General features: G+C 35.6%; 2 protein-coding genes and 1 pseudogene across 2 annotated transcripts; all 3 read left to right on the top strand.

The window, feature by feature from the left end:
• The first annotated feature begins 2,144 nt into the window (after window positions 1–2,144).
• LOC121746678 lies at window positions 2,145–3,114 on the top strand (annotated as a pseudogene).
• Window positions 3,115–7,446: 4,332 nt separating this feature from the next.
• LOC121746432 (putative germin-like protein 2-1) lies at window positions 7,447–8,500 on the top strand. The gene is made up of 2 exons (XM_042140261.1): window positions 7,447–7,608; window positions 7,767–8,500. The coding sequence occupies exons 1-2, from the start codon at window positions 7,485–7,487 to the stop codon at window positions 8,330–8,332; spliced, it is 690 nt and encodes a 229-aa protein (XP_041996195.1). The 5' UTR covers window positions 7,447–7,484; the 3' UTR covers window positions 8,333–8,500.
• Window positions 8,501–11,862: 3,362 nt separating this feature from the next.
• On the top strand, window positions 11,863–12,937 carry LOC121746431 (putative germin-like protein 2-1). The gene is made up of 2 exons (XM_042140259.1): window positions 11,863–12,023; window positions 12,217–12,937. The coding sequence occupies exons 1-2, from the start codon at window positions 11,900–11,902 to the stop codon at window positions 12,780–12,782; spliced, it is 690 nt and encodes a 229-aa protein (XP_041996193.1). The 5' UTR covers window positions 11,863–11,899; the 3' UTR covers window positions 12,783–12,937.
• The last annotated feature ends 2,008 nt before the right edge of the window (window positions 12,938–14,945 follow it).

Raw genomic sequence — 14,945 nt, 5'->3', positions numbered from 1 at the left:
ATGGTCCCTGAACTATGCGTTTCGCACGCAAACGGTACCTAATCTTTAAAAATATCATGGGTAGTCCTTAAACTAAGGTGTAATCACATTTATGATACTCTTTCACCATTCATCACAATTTTGCACCAAAAATGGCCCCCGAGTCATGAAGGGAATTTTTGGACTTTCATATCTAGGTACTAGATATGATATTTTCTCTATCTCTTTCTTGAGTATTGGATATATAATGTTTTCTTATAGTTTGAGTACCTAATATGAGATTTTTCATTTCACTTTTTCAATCACTCTATGTCAGATCTTAAAACTTTTAGAAAGTAAAAAATTAAAATAAAAAAATACTACTATGAAACTCTTAAATAAACTGAATATAAAAATTAAAATTTTAAATATAATTTTAAAATTACTTGTAGCTAAATTTAATTTTGATTGTGATTCAATTATTTTTTAATACTCATTAAAAATTTTAAAATTTAAATTAATTAAAAATTTATGGCTAATTAAAAAATTTTAATTTTTATATTAAAAAAATGATCTAATCACAATCAAAATTAAATTTAGTTACAAATTATTTTGATAATTAAATTCATGATTTAAATTTTTATAATTAATGTATTTAAGAATTTCATAGTTTTTTATTTTAATTTTTTACTTTGTAATAGTTTTAAAAAAAAGAGGATTTGACAAAAAAGTGAGTAAAAATATCATTTTAGGTATTCAAACTATAAGAAAATAACATATTTAATACTAATAGAAATATCATATTCAATACCTAGATATGAATTGTTCAAAAATGACTTCATGCCTGAGGGGCATTTTTGGAATAAAATTGTGATAAATGGTGAAAATGTACCATGAATGTGATTACACCTTAGTTCATGGACTACCCATGATATTTTTAAAGTTCATGGCCCGTTTAGGTGCAAAACGTATAGTTCAAAGACCTTTTGCTTAATTCATATGTCTTTCTGAATGAAAATGTCACACCCCAACCCCTCTGACATATATTCTTAAAATAAATAAATCCAAAATAAAAATTTAAAACTCTTAATCCACACGTCAAATAAAACACTCATATCAAATACATTCAAAAACCAACATCCAGCATCCACATGTCAAATAAAACACTCATGTCAAATACATTCAAAAACCAACATCCAGCATCCACATGTCAAATAAAACACTCATGTCAAATAAACCAAACTCGTAATCCACATTGATATCTATGAGCCACAATCCAGTGTATATAAATTTCACCTTTAATTTCATATTACAATTATCAAACATACGTTCTAACCAATACATATAATCATAAGCATTAATAATCATAAATAATTTTACCTCCATATGCATATGTCTCTTTGTCCAATTTATTATTCTGTGACAAATCAAGCCTGGTATCTGTCCGGGATTTCTAATATGCCAATATGATTTGACTCGTAGGTCCCACTGTGATTTGACCCGTAGGTCCCAATATGATTTGACCCGAAGGTCCCATTATGATTTGACCCGAAGGTCCCAATATGATTTTAGATCCAGAGCGAGACTGTCACATATCCTCTTTAATTCAGTGATTCAAATAGTCCAAATATCATATAAAAACATATCCATTACTGTCACATATCCAAACGTTTGTTTAAAGTCCAACTGTGATCATCGAAATGCACAGTGATGCTCATATACGAATTTTTGCAAAAACAATCAGTCCACACATCAGAGCAAATCGAAACTTTATGACCCAAGTTAACAATAAACGTACCTAATTGCGCCTTCTTTTCCATGCATTGTCTAACAACAGCTCGAGTCATAGAAGTTCAACTCAATTTTCTTGCAGCGGCATTATAAACTTGTCGCATACTCAACAAAAATATAAATATAGAACCTGCATGCAGTAATGATGTTTTTACGACTGATGATCTGGTGTAGTGTTGTGCTCACCAAGTCTAGAAATGATTAGATGTTAACCTATTAGGTATGATTATGAAATAACATGAAGCTAATTAGCACTTGGAAGGCAAAACGTAAGTTGAAGGTATCGATTTGAAATTAAATGTAATGAGTATTATAGTAGAAGGCTTCTATTTTTCTCCTATAAATAGAGTGTTTCTCATACTCAGTTTTCCATCACATTCACAGAACAGCTCGAACAAACAAAAACAAAGCACACACACATATATAGTAATCAAAATGAAGATGGGTTTGTGCGCCATTGCTGTTTTGTTGTCGTGGGCTTCAATCGCATATGCAGCAGATCCCAACCCTCTTCAGGATTTCTGTGTTGCTCTTCCTGATAACAAGTCTGATGGTAATTTAGTTTACGAAAATTAAAATTATAATATCCTTATTTGTATTCATATAGTAATAAATTTTTTGTATCTAGTTTTTGTGAATGGGAAGTTTTGCAAGGACCCCAACTTGGTGGTTGCGGAGGATTTCCTTTTCCAAGGTCTCAACATTCCCGGAAACACATCCAACCAGCTCGGCTCGGCTGTGACTGCAGTGAACGTTAATCAACTTCCAGGCCTCAACACGCTGGGCGTTTCCTTGGCCCGGCTCGACTTCGCCCCCTACGGGTTAAACCCACCCACACCCACCCTCGTGCAACGGAAGCCTTCCTGTTGTTGGAAGGAGCACTCTACGTGGGGTTCGTCACTTCCAATCCCGCTAATGCTAACCAGAGGAACAAGCTCTTCACCAAGTACTTGAAAGCCGGAGATGTCTTCGTCTTCCCACAAGGTCTCATCCACTTCCAGATCAACGTCGGCAAGACCAACGCCGTTGCTTTTGCTGGCTTCGGTAGCCAGAATCCGGGAGTCATTACCATTGCCAACGCGGTGTTTGGGTCGGACCCGAAGATCAACCCTGATGTGTTGGCCAAGGCCTTCCAAGTTGAGAAGAACATCATCGATTACCTCCAGGCTCAGTTCTGGCCCAATAACTAAACATTCTACCTATACTAGACTTTGGGATGAGGCAGACATTATATGTTCTGTTTTTTTAATTCTGCCAAACAGTCTTTACTTACTACAACTGCTCCACTATGGGAAACTTATGTATTCCCAAACTGCATCTGTGATGATGCTATACTAATAAAAATTCATGTTATGTCCACAATAATTATCCTCTCAAGCTTATGACATATGTTATGCTCTGTTGTCGTCATATGGATTGATCGCGTACATCACCAAAATGAGCATTCATACTAGTAATACATCTCTCCTAAGTTCTAATATAGTCATGTCATGCACAGCTTAATTGCTAAATATAACAAACTTAGAGCTTACTTTCCCATCTATTCGAGCATCTAAGGGAAAAAGACATATTTTTTATTTACCTTCTCAAAAAGGTTATTATACCTTCATAAAAAGTAATAGACTCCAAGAAAAAAGAAGATAAATTAAAATAGCAAACAAAAATAACTAACTTTTTACCTTTTTCTATCAAGAAGAGGTAAAGATACCTTCTCAGAATGAAAGAAGGTATAATACCTCCCCAAATACCCTTTCCATTGGATCATGAAATTTTATAAAGAAGAGGTAAATATGGTAGTTATTTATCTTTACCTCTTCATTTACCCTTTCCCTTGGAGTTGCTCTTAGTCGGTAGTAGTACATATATCTATTGCCAGAGTTATATGTTTCAAAAGGCATGTTCATCTCAATTTAAATTATTTTTTTACACAACATATATCAAATTAAAGATAATTTTATAAAGATTCTAACGGGACCTCACTTGCATATGTTCCGATGTCAAAATTTGACAAAATATTCTTGAATTTTCATATTTTTCAAGAAGCAACTTAATGTCAATATAGCTATCATAATACGTCAATATAATACACATACAAAATTATAACAACTTATCGAGTCCATTGTCTAAATTGCGCTACGACATTGCAATAATTTAATTTGATCCATACCCTATAACATTCCAAATCCAATTTCCTCAATCTTTCTATCTAACTTGTATATATAAATTCAATTACACAAACACTATACTCCATAATATATCAAAACATTTGACATCTGATAAGCTCTTTAATCCACATATGTAAGCTTTATAAGTCATTTAACCTTACAGCTTAGCTACATACTCACTAAGTCTTAATTCAGGATTCAACGAGTTTATATTTCGCTATATTTTTTTTTGGGGTTACAATAAGAGAGCCAACTCTCTAGGAACACATATGCTTAGATAGCAACAAATCAGTCTCAACTCTTACCTATCTTATATAGCTAAAGTAGATTAACATCAGTACCTTTTGATGGATATCATTTAGCAATCGAAACATCTCGCATCTATTTCGCTGCTTTAATTAGCTGGGATTGTCTATTCCGTTTTTTGGTATTTCACCAACCATGTTGTGCTTAAGTTTTTTTATTTCTCAATTTTAATTTATTTTGTGTTTCAGTTAGGTAATTTAGTTCTGTAATTGTTAAATAACGTTTATGTTACTCAATTCCATTGTTTGGTTCCATGTTCCTATTTCAATTTTTATTTTATTTTTTTCTTCAATAATATAATGATACGAGTCTTATACTATGAATATTTAGTTTAGATATATTAGGGATTTGCGTATCTTTTTCTATATCTTTGTTTTCTTGTTCATTAAGTTAGTAGCATTATAAATAGGAGTTATTGTTATCACTTTTTTCATTCAATCAATATAATATTTTCCCTAAACTTGTCTTGAGTATCAAGTATAATTATTGTGTCCCTATTTGCTGCTGATCGGAGAACGTCTGTGAATCAGCAAATCCGTGAGCCTTGCTTCGAGCTTGTCGAAGGATTGATCACCCTATCCGTCCGAGAAGATAGATAGCCGGTCACGTTACGGAGGACGTCCGTAACAACTGGTGCTTTCATCGTGATCTCACCCTCCCACCATCTCGAACCGAAGCTACACCGCTGCCCGACGGAAAACATTCCGCGCACAGCAACTGCTTTGGTTACCGAGTTCCGCCTATCCGCCGAGCTCTAGCCGCCGGACAACACTACTTCTGCAACGCCCGACGGGAAGGATTCCCGCGTGCCGCGTTGAAGTCAGACGATCATCATCTACCACAACCACGCTTCAGCCCGTCGACATGTCATACGACTACGCCGGTTATCATCGTCGTCAATACGACTTCCCTCAGGCCACACAGCCATTTCGTCCCTACCAGCCGGTCCAACCTCGTCGTGTAACCTGTTGGGACCCTCCGAGCAGCCGGGCGGAAGTACTCCGTCCGCCGTCGTGGCCTGATACCGAATCACCCTGGACCCGTCGGAAAAAGCCCACTTGCTGGGACCCACCATGGACCCGTCGGACCACTGCATATCAGCATTCTTCATCCTACGAGCTAGATATGTACTCGCCATCACCGCCTAAGCGCCGACCTACCTGTTGGGACCCACCGGCGCAACAGCAGGACCGCGGCTACCCGACCGTTGACCGGCCCCGACGCTCGGAGACGTGCTGGGACCGACCTCGCCCTCGGGAGGAGGTGAGAGCGCGAGTCCAGCCCGCCTCCCACCAGCCCCGTTACTCCACCGAAAAGCCAACGCGGGACCTGTACAGTCAGCCCGCGCGTGTGACCAGCCAAACTCCGGAGCAGCCACGTCTGCCGCTAATACGGGTCTCCCAGGCGGAGAAGTCAGAACGATCCAGGTTGGGTCTCTGCTGGCACTGCCCCGAGAAATGGGTGATGGGACATGTGTGTAAACAACACATTCTCTGTTATGCGGATGATGGGGAGGAGTTTGAGGAAAACATTCAAGGTGAGAATTTAGCCGACGAGAAAACTGATAATACTCTCACGATAGTATTCGGTGATGATGTTCCCAATGACATTACCGATGTTCACAATGATGGCGCTCCTCTTGATGTTCCAAACAACAAGTCCCCTGGAGAGTTCCTCCAGAACAAAGGGATTGTCAAGAACGACAATGAGCCACCGCAAGTGCTCGTTGGGGTATATGATGAGAAGATTGGTGAAAAGGAGGAGACATTGCTAGAAGATAAAGAGGAGGATGGTTCTATTGGTGAAGTGGAGAAGATAATCGCCTCACTCAATGTTGTTCAAGTGTCATCCAAAAATGTTGTTGGAAATTGTTGGGGCAAGAAAGGAGATGATGCTTACACCGAATTGCCCGTAATTGCTTGTGTCAATGTGGATTTGAATGTCGGTGATGTTCCAAGTATGAATCATCGATCAACATCGCTCGACAAAGATGCAAGGTTGATCCCTCCGAGTAATGACATGCCATGCTTGGGCATTCTGGGAGGCGTGAACAAGCTTTTCGTTTTGGCATGGAATTTTGCCGACAACATTGGGTCTCCTTTGTTGACTTTTGACAAAGGTGATAAAGGGAGACATTCAGCTGCTCGATATGTGTTTGATCCAGGAGGAGACGTCTAGCTAAAGCTTTTGCTTTCAACTCTCGTCCTTGGTTCGTGGTTCCCACCTTGAGGACAAGGTGAATTTTAACCGTGGGGGAGTTGATACGAGTCTTATACTATGAATATTTAGTTTAGATATATTAGGGATTTGCGTATCTTTTTCTATATCTTTGTTTTCTTGTTCATTAAGTTAGTAGCATTATAAATAGGAGTTATTGTTATCACTTTTTTCATTCAATCAATATAATATTTTCCCTAAACTTGTCTTGAGTATCAAGTATAATTATTGTTCCCTATTTGCTGCTGATCGGAGAACGTCTGTGAATCAGCAAATCCGTGAGCCTTGCTTCGAGCTTGTCGAAGGATTGATCACCCTATCCGTCCGAGAAGATAGATAGCCGGTCACGTTACGGAGGACGGAGGACGTCCGTAACATATAATATGCTTTTGTTTGATTGCTTAGCTGTTAAATACTAGTATTGTTTATTATTCTCAACTATAGTACATAAGTGGAGTACTTACTTTTTAGTAGCATTTAAGTTCAAATGTTTGGCTAATAATTTATTATTAGAGTTGATTATTTCGTTTAATTGAGTTATCAATTTTTTTAACCTTAAAATTTTAGTGAAAATAAGGTTGCATTGTTACAGAAATATTGAGAGAGAAGATTCAAACTGACTTTAAATATCACGACATTGTAGCTGGCTCGTAATATTTACAACATAGAAAAAATAGAATCTGCAAACATAGAAAGGTATGGTGATATCACAGTTGCTATTTATATGCTGATGATAAGGTATAGTGTTGTGTTCCAACAAGTTCATACGTCGATGCTTAATACTACTATTGTTTTTGGCTATGGTGAAAATGAGATATTAACAGCCTTGACTTTTCTTGTCAAAAAGCACGTAACCTAATTCTGCATAGGTAGTCAAGTGGTCGACTCAATATTTAAAAATAAATTAATTTAATTGTTGTGAGTAATGTAGACTAATACTTTTTTTATCCTATAAAAAGAGGGTTTCTCACAATCAGTTTCTCATCACAATTCACAGATACAACAAAACTGAAAGTGAGCAGCATACCTATCAGCTTAGTAATCAAAATGAAGATTGGTTTTACTTTTTCCGTCGTTGCTGCTCTGTTGTCGTGGGCTTCGATTGCATATGCAGCAGATCCGAACCCTCTTCAGGATTTCTGCGTTGCTCTTCCTGATAACATGGCCGATGGTAATTCGATTTACTAAAATTTACATTATTAAGGGACAGTTTGGTAGGAAAGATAAATAAAGCAATAATCAAAACATGATCAGAATACATATGTTTTGTTATTGCCCTCATAACAATAGTATTATAACTGTATGTACTAATAAATTGTTTGCATGTAGTTTTTGTGAATGGGAAGTTTTGCAAAGCCCCCAACTTGGTGGTTGCGGAGGATTTCCTATTCCAGGGTCTCAACATTCCCGGAAACACATCCAACCAGCTCGGATCGGCCGTGACTGCAGTCAACGTTAATCAGCTTCCGGGCCTCAACACGCTGGGCGTTTCTTTGGCCAGGCTCGACTTCGCCCCCTACGGGTTAAACCCACCCCACACCCACCCTCGCGCAACTGAAGCATTCCTGTTGTTGGAAGGGGAACTCTACGTGGGTTTCGTCACTTCCAATCCCGCTAATGCAAACCAGAGGAACAAGCTCTTCACCAAGTACTTGAAAGCCGGAGATGTCTTCGTCTTCCCACAAGGCCTCATCCACTTCCAGATAAACGTCGGCAAGATCAACGCTGTTGCTTTTGCTGGCTTCGGTAGCCAGAATCCGGGCGTCATTACCATTGCCAACGCGGTGTTTGGGTCGGACCCGAAGATCAACCCTGATGTGTTGGCCAAGGCCTTCCAAGTTGAGAAGAATATCATCGATTACCTTCAGGCTCAGTTCTGGCCCAACTCCAACTAAACATTATTCTATTTTCGTCTTTGAGATGAGGCAGACAATATATATGTTGTCTTTTTTACTTTAAACTAAACAGTTTTTACTTACTACAACTGCTCGACTCTGGGAAAGTTATGTATTCCCAAAGTGCATCGGTGATGATTTTACAATAAAATTCATGTTATACCACAATAATTTTCCTCTCAAGCCTAAGACACTATATCCTTTGTTGTCATTAAATAGATTGATTGCACATATCACCAAATGAAGCTTAAGCAATTCTGCTCATTCATTTTTGCATTCATTGTGATCGATCATGTTCACAACTAATAAGCTATGACCTTCTCATTCTAATACATCTCTCCCACTTAAGTTCTAATGGTGTCAACAACACAGTGTAGTCATGCCAGGTAGAGTTTAATTGCTAAACAGTACTCCATCCGTCCCATAGTAGTGGAGTCATTTTGTCATTTTGGTACGTTCCATAATAGTTGAGTCATTTCCCTTTTTAGTAAAAGTAAACACATTTCTTCTTACTTACTTTACTCTATCTTACTTTATTCTCTCTTCATCTCTCTACCTTTTTCACTTCCTACTTTATTCTTTATTTACTTAGAACATCCACAATGGATGCCCTAGTGGGTGCCCGAATGGTTACCACATCAGCATGCCATTTCTTTCTGCAATGGTTTGGCCCTAGTGGAAGCCCTAGCAATTAAACTCAATGTGATTTAATTTTTAATATTATTGTTTTTTATTTTTATTTTTAATTACTAAAATATAAAAATATATTATATTAAACACTACAAATTTAAAAAAACAACCACATTACTTAATTAATAAAAAAATTACATCATACTTAGAAAAAAATATTACTAAACTAAATTACTTAAAAAAAACTTTAAAAAAAAACTGCATTGCTAAATTAATAAAAACCTAACTAGTCATCTAAGTTCAACCTCTGGCTCAGGTTCTTGATCATCCTCTCAGTCCTCCGTCGGGCATCCTGATCGGATTCGGTATGAAGGCTGTTTTGTGCTTCAAGTATAAACCTATACTCGCACACCTCGATCGCTGAGGCCACGAGCTGAGTAGATGGAAGAGGCGTAGCCTGCGGGGGAGCCGATCCAGACGCGGTCGTCTTCGCCTTCCCTTTGGCCTGGGCTTTGGCAGCCTTGGTGCCAATGGGACGTCTAAAAGTAGACGTAGGCGTGTCGGAACTCCCTTCCGGCTCAGCGTTCAGATCCACAGGAGATGGGTCGCTGCTCGTGTAACCGCCAGTGGCGGTTTTATTCGTCCGCTTCGCAGCTCAGGATCCAACCGGTATCTCTCCGTTGAACTTCGTCTTGTCCTTCAAGATCAGCCAAACATTGTACAACTAGAACCGCTTGTACTCCGAATGGTACTTGGTCATCGACTTCTGGAGGACATCCTCCATGCTCTCACCGCAAAATCGCAAAATCAGTTAATATCGGGCTCGGGCGCGGAGTTGCAATGGGTGCCCGATCAGGCGCCCGATGGGGACGACCGATCTTTCGGTCTTCTCTCTCGGGCGCCTAAAATAGATGCCCAACGACGCCCGAGCCCGATCTCGAGTGATCGGGCGTGAGATCGGGCATCCATTGTGGATGCTCTTTAACTCACTTAATACAATCTTTTTAATCTCCGTCGATTAACGGTTTTCAAGTGAATTATAAACGTAAGTTATGCGAATTCTAATGAAATCTATATGGCATAATGCATGGTTTAATAAAGTACAATATATATAATACTAACTTTAAAAAATATATGTTAATATTCGAATTGTAGATGTATACTTAATACAATTATCAGTTTTACAATTTTATCCGGTAATGCCGTATTAGTGTTTTGATAATAAACATGAAAAAATATAAATCTCCACCATCTAATTTTTTTATACACTATAATGGACAATCTTTGGCCTTAATTTTCATATAAGATTTGTTTTTCATTCAACTCTACCATATATATTTATGGATGGATTCAAATAATAAACGTTATTGAAAATGGCATGTGACATTAATGATTAGAAAAAATCTATGATATTATAAGAACGTATTGAGCCCTTTATCTACATTACACTACGACATTATTCAAATGCATTTATAGCATACTCAATTATTCAATAACTATAAAAGGATTGATTCCTTAATTTATCCTAACTATATAAAACAAATCTTATAATTGTGACCCATAGCGTAATTTAGGCTGATAATTATGTTAATCTAAAGACTCTAATTTGGTAATAAGAACTGATTTTAATTTGATCCGTACCCTATATATAACATTCCAAATTCATTTTACTCAATTTTTCTATATCTAACTTGTATTTATAAATTCAATTATCCAAACACTATACTCCATTATATATTAAAACATTTTGGCATCTGATAAGCTCTTTAAATCCACATATGTAAGCTGTTCAAACAATTTATAAGTCATTTAATAGCTTAGCTAAATACTCAGCTTTCTAGGAACACATATGTGTAGACAACAACAAATCGTGATACAATCCCAACTCTCACTTATCTTATATAGGAGAAGTAGATTAACATCGTCCTTTAATTGATCATTTAGCAATCGAAACATCTCGTGTCTATTTCGTTGCGTTAATTAGCTATGATTCTCTATTCTGTTTTTTGGTATTTCACCAGCCATGTGTTGCTTAATTTTTTTATTCCTCAATTTTAGTTTCTTTTGTGTTTCAGTTAGGTAGTTTATAAGTTCTGTAATTGTTAAATAATTGATCATTTAACAATCGAAACATCTCGTGCCTGTCTATTTCGTTGCGTTAATTAGCTGTGATTCTCTATTCTGTTTTTTGGTATTTCACCAATCAGGTGTGGCTTAATTTTTTTTATTCCTCAATTTTAATTTCTTTTGTGTTTCAGTTAGGTAGTTAGTTCTCTAATTGTTAAATAATGTTTATGTTACTCAATTCGATTGTTTGGTTCCATGTTCCTATTTCAATTTTTATTTTATTTTTTTCTTCAATAATATTTTATGCTTTTGTTTGATTGCTTAGCTGTTAAATACTAGTATTGTTTATTATTCTCAAATATAGTACATAAGTGGAGTACTTACTTTTTAGTAGCATTTAAGTTCACATGTTTGGCTAATAAATTATTATTAGAGTTGATTATTTCGTTTAATTGAGTTATCCATTTTTTTAACCTTTAAATTTTAGTGAAAATAAGGTTGGTACAGAAATATTGAGAGAGAAGATTCAAACTGACTTTAAATATCACAACATTATAGCTGCCTCGTAATATTTACAACATAGAAAAAATAGAATCTGCATGCATAGAAAGGTATGGCGATGTCACAGTTGCTATTTATTTTTGGCTACGGTGAAAATGAGATATTAACAGCCTTGACTTTTCATATTAAAGCTATTTTGCATAGGTAGTCAAGTGGTTGAGTCAATAGTTAAAAATAAATTAATTTAATAGTTGATGAGTAATTTAGACGACTACTCTTTTTGTCCTATAAAAAGAGGGTTTCTCATCACAATTCACAGCTACAACCAAACTGAAAGTGAGCAGCATACCTATCAGCTTAGTAATCAAAATGAAGATTGGTTTTACTTTTTCCGTCGTTGCTGCTCTGTTGTCGTGGGCTTCGATTGCATATGCAGCAGATCCGAACCCCCTTCAGGATTTCTGCGTTGCTCTTCCAGATAACAAGGCCGATGGTAATTCGATTTACTAAAATTTACATGAATAAGGGACAGTTTGGTAGGAAAGATAAATAAACCAATAAACAAAACATGATCAGAATACATATGTTTTGTTATTGCCCTCAAACCAATAGTATTATATGTTTTGTTATTGCCCTCAAACCAATAGTATTATAACTGTACGTACTAATAAATTGTTTGCATGTAGTTTTTGTGAATGGGAAGTTTTGCAAAGACCCCAACTTGGTGGTTGCGGAGGATTTCCTTTTCCAGGGTCTCAACATTCCCGGAAACACATCCAACCAGCTCGGATCGGCCGTGACCGCAGTCAACGTTAATCAGCTTCCAGGCCTCAACACGCTGGGTGTTTCCTTGGCTCGGCTCGACTTCGCCCCCTACGGGTTGAACCCACCCCACACTCACCCGCGTGCAACTGAAGCTTTCTTCTTGTTGGAAGGGGAACTCTACGTGGGGTTCGTTACTTCCAATCCCGCTAATGCTAACCAGAGGAACAAGCTCTTCACCAAGTACTTGAAAGCCGGTGATGTCTTCGTCTTCCCGCAAGGCCTCATCCACTTCCAGATCAACGTCGGCAAGACCAACGCTGTTGCTTTTGCTGGCTTCGGTAGCCAGAATCCGGGCGTCATTACCATTGCCAACGCAGTGTTTGGGTCGGACCCGAAGATCAACCCTGATGTGTTGGCCAAGGCCTTCCAAGTTGAGAAGAATATCATCGATTACCTCCAGGCTCAGTTCTGGCCCAACTCCAACTAAACACTCTAACTAAGATGGACATACATGTTTTGTGTGTTGTCTTTTTAATAAAATAAAACAGTCAGCTGATTGACTTGGAAAACTTTGTGTTTCCAAATTATATGTATCATGTGATTATAAATTTATAATGAAATATTGCTCCTTTACCTACTGTTTTTCCTGTTCTTTTTGGTCATGTTTATTTGTCAGGGTTTTGAATATTCTTTTTGTTAGTTATTAGAATTCTTACACATCTAAATATTTTATATAATTTTAATTATTTTATATTATTATTATTATTAGTTTACCTTAACCGTACGATTTAAACTTGGGTTATAAATGCATGATTAGTTTTAAATAATCTGATAATTGGGGTTACAAATGGATAGTTTAGCTTGTAACTATATTGAGTAGTTGTAGTTGTAGTTGGGATGGAACTTTCATAGCCAAAGCCCAATACTATTATTAACTACTCATTCTAGGAAACCATTTTTTCGCAGTGTGGCTTGGATAGGAAACGAGTACTACTTTTTAATATTACTTACAAAAAAAAAAAAAATCAATGCATAAAATTTAGTGTGAATTCATAGGAAAAGCAAGTAAAGTCTTGTTTTGCGGATTTATTGATTTTGATACATAAAAAAAGCGAAGAGAAAAGGCCGTTTTCTATATTTACTTTATTATCTTACCATATTTTAAAGTATTATCAAATTAAACATGGATGGGGATCCAGTGCTGCACAATTTTGAACACCAACACCTGCTGTTTCTAATAAAACAATAAAATATATTTATTTTATTTTATTATTTAATATATTTATTTTATTTTATTTATTTGATTTTTTTATATATATACGTGAGTAACACCAGGGGCTTTGTATAGCAAAGGATCCCACCCATCAAACAGACACTTAGTATACTTTTTATCGACCAAATTATGTATCAATTTCGTACAAAAATTATTATTAAAATTTGTTCGGCCACAAATATTACTCCCTCTGTCCGTCAGCTACTATTTTCATATGTCTGTTAATAATGGTTTCATTTGCTTTTTACTAATTTTGGTAACGAACTTAACATTCCACTAATTTTATCTCATAAAAAATTTATTATAAAATTAATATGAAAGTAGAACCAATTTCTAATAATTTTTATTATAATTCTTAAAATCAGACAAATCAAAATGGGGATCTTATTAGCCGTCCCTTATATTTAAATGGAAATAAGTGATAAATTTTGTGGGACGGGGGGAGTATTTTTTTGGCTGTAAAGAGTAGCAGGAGTACTATTTTCTTTCGAGTGAACTATTTAAATGGTCCCTGAACTATGCGTTTCGCACGCAAACGGTACCTAATCTTTAAAAATATCATGGGTAGTCCTTAAACTAAGGTGTAATCACATTTATGATACTCTTTCACCATTCATCACAATTTTGCACCAAAAATGGCCCCCGAGTCATGAAGGGAATTTTTGGACTTTCATATCTAGGTACTAGATATGATATTTTCTCTATCTCTTTCTTGAGTATTGGATATATAATGTTTTCTTATAGTTTGAGTACCTAATATGAGATTTTTCATTTCACTTTTTCAATCACTCTATGTCAGATCTTAAAACTTTTAGAAAGTAAAAAATTAAAATAAAAAAATACTACTATGAAACTCTTAAATAAACTGAATATAAAAATTAAAATTTTAAATATAATTTTAAAATTACTTGTAGCTAAATTTAATTTTGATTGTGATTCAATTATTTTTTAATACTCATTACAAATTTTAAAATTTAAATTAATTAAAAATTTATGGCTAATTAAAAAATTTTAATTTTTAATATTAAAAAAATGATCTAATCACAATCAAAATTAAATTTAGTTACAAATTATTTTGATAATTAAATTCATGATTTAAATTTTTTATAATTAATATATTTAAGAATTTCATAGTTTTTTATTTTAATTTTTTACTTTGTAATAGTTTAAAAAAAAGAGGATTTGACAAAAAAGTGAGTAAAAATATCATTTTAGGTATTCAAACTATAAGAAAATAACATATTTAATACTAATAGAAATATCATATTCAATACCTAGATATGAATGTTAAAAAATGACTTCATGCCTGAGGGGCATTTTTGGAATAAAATTGTGATAAATGGTGAAAATGTACCATGAATGTTATTACACCTTAGT

The sequence above is a fragment of the Salvia splendens genome, chromosome 9, assembly GCF_004379255.2.
Source record: "Salvia splendens isolate huo1 chromosome 9, SspV2, whole genome shotgun sequence".
In the NCBI taxonomy this organism is placed as follows: Eukaryota; Viridiplantae; Streptophyta; class Magnoliopsida; order Lamiales; family Lamiaceae; genus Salvia; species Salvia splendens.
This window is presented reverse-complemented; position numbering and strand designations above follow the sequence as displayed.